The 4,927-nt window shown below is 43.4% G+C and overlaps 1 protein-coding gene across 1 annotated transcript in view; it reads right to left on the reverse strand.

The window, feature by feature from the left end:
- The window catches only part of LOC126581645 (SWI/SNF complex subunit SMARCC2), a 10,794-nt gene extending 5,867 nt beyond the window's left edge, over positions 1–4,927 (reverse strand). The window contains exon 1 of the mRNA XM_050245451.1: positions 4,496–4,927. Within this exon, the coding sequence (XP_050101408.1) occupies positions 4,496–4,618 (123 nt within the window). The 5' untranslated portion in view covers positions 4,619–4,927. The remainder of the gene's footprint in view (positions 1–4,495) is intronic.

The following is a 4,927-nucleotide window of genomic DNA, read 5'->3' on the forward strand; positions in this document are numbered from 1 at the left end:
GTGTTTAGGTGTTAAGAGTCAGTCGCAATAAAGAGTCAGTCGAGTACGGAACAAGGAAAACGGAGTATACGTTACAGTGGCGACGAGGATATAAAAAAATACGAGGATAAAAAGTTACGAGAGAAAAAGTTGTGAGCACGAGTATAAAAAGTTTAGTCAAAATGTCGTTAATAGGAGATATTGAATCCTATGTTATGGGTGAAAGTATTAGAGAATACCTGGATAGAATAGACATATTCTTTGTCGTGAATGTAGTAGAAGAGAAAATGAGGACAGCAATGCTGTTAACGCTTGGGGGTGCAGCTTTGTACAGCTTGGCTGTAAAGTTGGTGTTCCCGGACAAGCCGAAGGAAGTGGCATATGAAAAACTGTGCATCAGATTAAAGGAGCACCTAGAACAAAAGGTGAACATAGTGGCGGAACGGTTTAATTTCAGAAATTGTAAGCAGAAAGAACAGTCGGTAGCAGATTATATTATTGAGCTAAAAGCGCTCGCGCAGTCGTGTGAATTTAGGTGTTGTCTACAAGACTCGCTGCGTGACCAGCTAGTTACGGGAGTGGCGGACGATGGTTTGAGAAAACGGCTGTTGCGTGAAGTGGATCTGACCTTCGCCAAGGCAGAAAATATCGCAAGGTGTTGGGAGGCAGCGGATGAACAAAATGAGGCCTTCGCTACGAAAGACAAGCAAGGCGAATTGGCTGCATTAAAATATGCGCAAAAAAATAGCGTGGGTACGAGCGTGCGTGGGAGCGTGGGTACGAAGATTGCGTACTATCACCGCGGCAACACACAGAGACAGTATGAAATGAAGTGTTACAGGTGCGGAAGAGCTCACAACGCACAGTCATGTCCTGCGCGCATGTGGCAGTGTTTCAGTTGCAAAAAGATAGGGCATGTGTCGTCGTGCTGCAAGAATAAGCCGATGCATAGTCTGCGTGCGGTGAAGAATGAAGTGTCGGTAACACACATCGATAGGAACTTTGGGAATAGTGCGACTGGTAATGCGGAGATGTGTGTGTTACAAATCAACGGCGTGGATACTGTCTTCGAGGTTGATAGCGGAGCATGTAATACCGTAATACCGGAGGATGTATATAAAGAGAAATTTGCTAACCTCGCATTGAGACAAACACAGCTGAGATTCAGAACAGCGTCGGGCGAAAGTTTAACGCCGTTGGGAAAAATAGGCGTAAAGGTGACAGTGAAGGACAGAACTGTTTGGTTAGATATCATTGTGATTCCCACCGTAAATAAGGGAAATCCGCTTCTTGGGCGCGATGCGTTAGACTTATTGTTTCCGGATTGGAGAAAAAATTTTAAAATGCTTCAAATAAGGTCAGAAAATTGGATAGTGGAAATGGGGAAAAGGTTTCCAAAAATAACGGATGGAAATCGTAGAGAGGCCATAAAAGGATTTGAAGCGAGGCTGGTTTTGAAACCTAGTTTCACTCCAATTTTCCACAAGGCATATGCAGTACCGTTTGCGTTAGTGGAGAAAGTGGAGGCCAGTTTAGAGAAAATGGTGGCAGATGGCATACTAGTGCCAACACGCACATCGGCGTGGGCGAGTCCGATAGTGGTGGTAGGAAAAAGTGATGGGTCAGTGCGAATTTGCTTGGATGGGAAGGCATCCATCAATAGATTCCTCACAGTGGAACATTATCCGTTACCGAAGATTGACGATATACTGGCAAAAATATCAAATTGGAAAATATTCTGTAAAATAGATTTAACTGGAGCATACCTGCAAGTGAAGTTGGCTGAAAATTCGCAGGAGATATGTACCATTAATACACATAAGGGATTGTACAAATACACCCGAATGCCATTTGGGCTGTCAACCGCGCCAGCAATATTCCAAACGATAATAGATCAAATTTTGTTAAAAACGCAAGGCATAGCGTATATGGATGACATATTAGTTGGCGGAGAAAACGAAAAACAGTGCAAAGAGAATTTGTGCGAAGTTTTGAGTAGGCTAGAGGAGCACAGTGTGAGAGTGAATGGGAAAAAATCGGTATTTTTTGAAACAGAAATTGAGTATCTGGGGTACAAAATATCGAAGAACGGCATAACGCCAAACGAGTCGAAAGTAGAAGCATTAGTGAAAGCGCCAGTTCCGATGGATGTAATGCAGTTGCAAGCGTATTTAGGCATGGTTAATTATTACAGCAGGTTCTTACCAAACTTGGCTACAGTGCTGAGCCCGTTGTATGAGCTTTTACGTAAAGATAAGAAGTATGTATGGTCAAAAGAGTGTCAAGAAGCATTTGAGAAAACCAAAACCATGTTAGTAGCGAAACACATGTTAGAACCGTTTGATCCAAAGAAACCGGTGGTGTTAGCAGTAGACGCTAGCCCTTATGGGTTGGGGGCGATACTATCACATGAAATAGGTGGAGTAGAGAAACCAGTGTACTTTGCGTCAGTAACACTTACACAAGCACAAAAAAATTACGCGCAAGTACACAAAGAGGCATTAGCTGTGGTTTTCGGAGTACAAAAATTTCATAAATATATATATGGAATCAGGTTCAAACTAGTTACGGATAACTCGGGGGTTAAGGAAATTTTTAAACCAACGAGAACGACCTCTTCGATAGCAGTAGCAAGACTGAGTCGTTGGGCTTTAATATTAGCAAACTATGAGTATACGATTGAACATAGGCCAGGAAAGTACATGAGTAATGTAGATGCGCTAAGCAGGTTACCGTTGTCAGAGGAGTTAGAGCTCAAAGAACAAGAGTTGCAGTTAAACGCAATTACGTCGTCGTCGATTATCGACATTGGGATGATTAGGAAAGCGCAAGAACAAGATCCCATAATACAACAAGTGTATAAGAACGTAGAGAATGGATGGAGTAAAGGTGTAAAGGAAGCGTTGAAAAGTTACGCAAAAATAAGTAATAGTTTTGGAATAGAACAGGGAGTATTATATTTTAATGATAGAGTCGTAGTGCCAGATACGTTAAAGGAAAAGATGATTGCATTATTTCATGACGATCACAACGGAATAGTAAGAATGAAGATGTCTGCGAGAAAATTGGTATGGTGGAAAGGAATGGACAGGGATTTTGAGAGGTCGATACAAGAATGTCAAGTCTGTCAGTCAAGGAGAGTCGTGCCAAAAGAGATAGTTAAAACGAGTTGGGCACAAAGTATACGTCCGTTTCAAAGAGTTCACATAGATTTTTGCCATTTTGAGAATAGAACATTGTTAGTGATCGTGGATAGTTTTTCCAAGTTTATTGAGGTAAAGGTAATGAGGAGTACCAAAGCCGAAGATGTCATAGAAGTTTTAGAAATGTTTTTCTCTTGTTTTGGCTTGGCAGAAACAATTGTTTCAGACAATGGTCCACCGTTTAATTCGGGGAAATTTGTAGCATTTTTGAAGTCTTTGGGGATAGAGGTTAAGAAAACCCCACCCTATCACCCGCAATCAAACGGGGTGGCCGAGAGGGCTGTGAGAACTGTGAAAGATAGTCTGAAGAAGTACCTATTGGATGAGAGATTGAAAGCAGCGGGCATACAGAGGAAAATTAGCAGGTTTCTTCTGAACTATAGGAATAGCCCGTGCACCGTCACGAAAGTAGCGCCAGCAGAGAAGGTATTCTGCTATGCGCCACATACCTTACTAGCGAAAGTAAACCCAAAGGTTCATCAAGAAGGGTTTCCAAAAGAGGGGACAGTAGTGCGGAACACGGTTCCACAAAACACAGTTCCAGAGACGTCTAGAGAAGAAGGCTATCAGTACGAGGAAGAGGAAGGAGTGTATTACCGAAATCATTTTAAGGAAACGGTAAGATGGATACCGGCGGTCGTCAAAAAGAAGATTAGTAGATTGCGGTATTTGATAAGTGTAAATGGGTTAGTGAGAATGGTACATCAAAACCAGATACGGAAGAAGCACAGTGCACGGGAGATCCAGGCGTGGATCTGCCCGAGGCGATCAGGTCAACTTAAACGTACGGAAAAACGGAAACGAAGTGAGGCAAGTCCACCACCATTAAGACGATCGAAACGGTTGGAAGGGCAACCTAGATTTAAGTATCCGAGATAGTAAACTCCGTTTAAGGGGGAGAGTTGTAGTGTAGTTGTATAAGTTAGATCTAAGTACAGAGTAAGTGTACGTTAGGTGATAAGAGGAATGTGTTTAGGTGTTAAGAGTCAGTCGCAATAAAGAGTCAGTCGAGTACGGAACAAGGAAAACGGAGTATACGTTACAGACGGGAACACCGCAGCATCATCGTGCAGCAAAGTTTCGCTTGACAACCGCGCACTCTTAAGCGAAGCTCACTTTGATGAACTCTGAACCCGCTGTGATTTGTGTAAAAATGCTCCTTTCCCCTGGCATTTCCGGGATTCCATGGCCAACGAGAAGATCGATTCTGATGCATAATTCGTCGGCAGTGGAAACACCGCCCGGGTCCGGGAAAGTTACAAAATGGCCAAGCGGCACCCACCAACACAAACAACCTCCCTCTTCCACCGTACCTTCTTGCAGTGCTTTTGCAGCCACAGGCGCACCGTTTCGAAGCCTTGCAGCGTCTCCGGCGCCGTAAAGAACTCGGCATTCGGATTTCCATCCTTCTTCGGCCCCAGAGACACCATTTCCATGGATTTTCTGGGTTTTACAATGAACCACTCGGCACTTTTCACCGACGACGCTTCACACGAACACTTTCTTTCGTTTCTTTTTCTTTTTGTTTACGGCAAGATGGAGAACTGACAGGACGCCGCGCCGACACCGCACAGTCTCTGCTTTTGTACACGAAATTTGGTGTCCGCTTTCCGACTTTACACACTTACGCACACAATACAAACAGTGGCTGGCACTTTCTCTGCCGATAGCACATAATAAGGTTAAGAAAAATGGTACTTTTGAATCACTTTTTGAGAAAATTTTCACTAATTCATCGCACGCAC

This window comes from Anopheles aquasalis, chromosome 2 (genome assembly GCF_943734665.1).
Source record: "Anopheles aquasalis chromosome 2, idAnoAquaMG_Q_19, whole genome shotgun sequence".
Taxonomy (NCBI): domain Eukaryota; kingdom Metazoa; phylum Arthropoda; class Insecta; order Diptera; family Culicidae; genus Anopheles; species Anopheles aquasalis.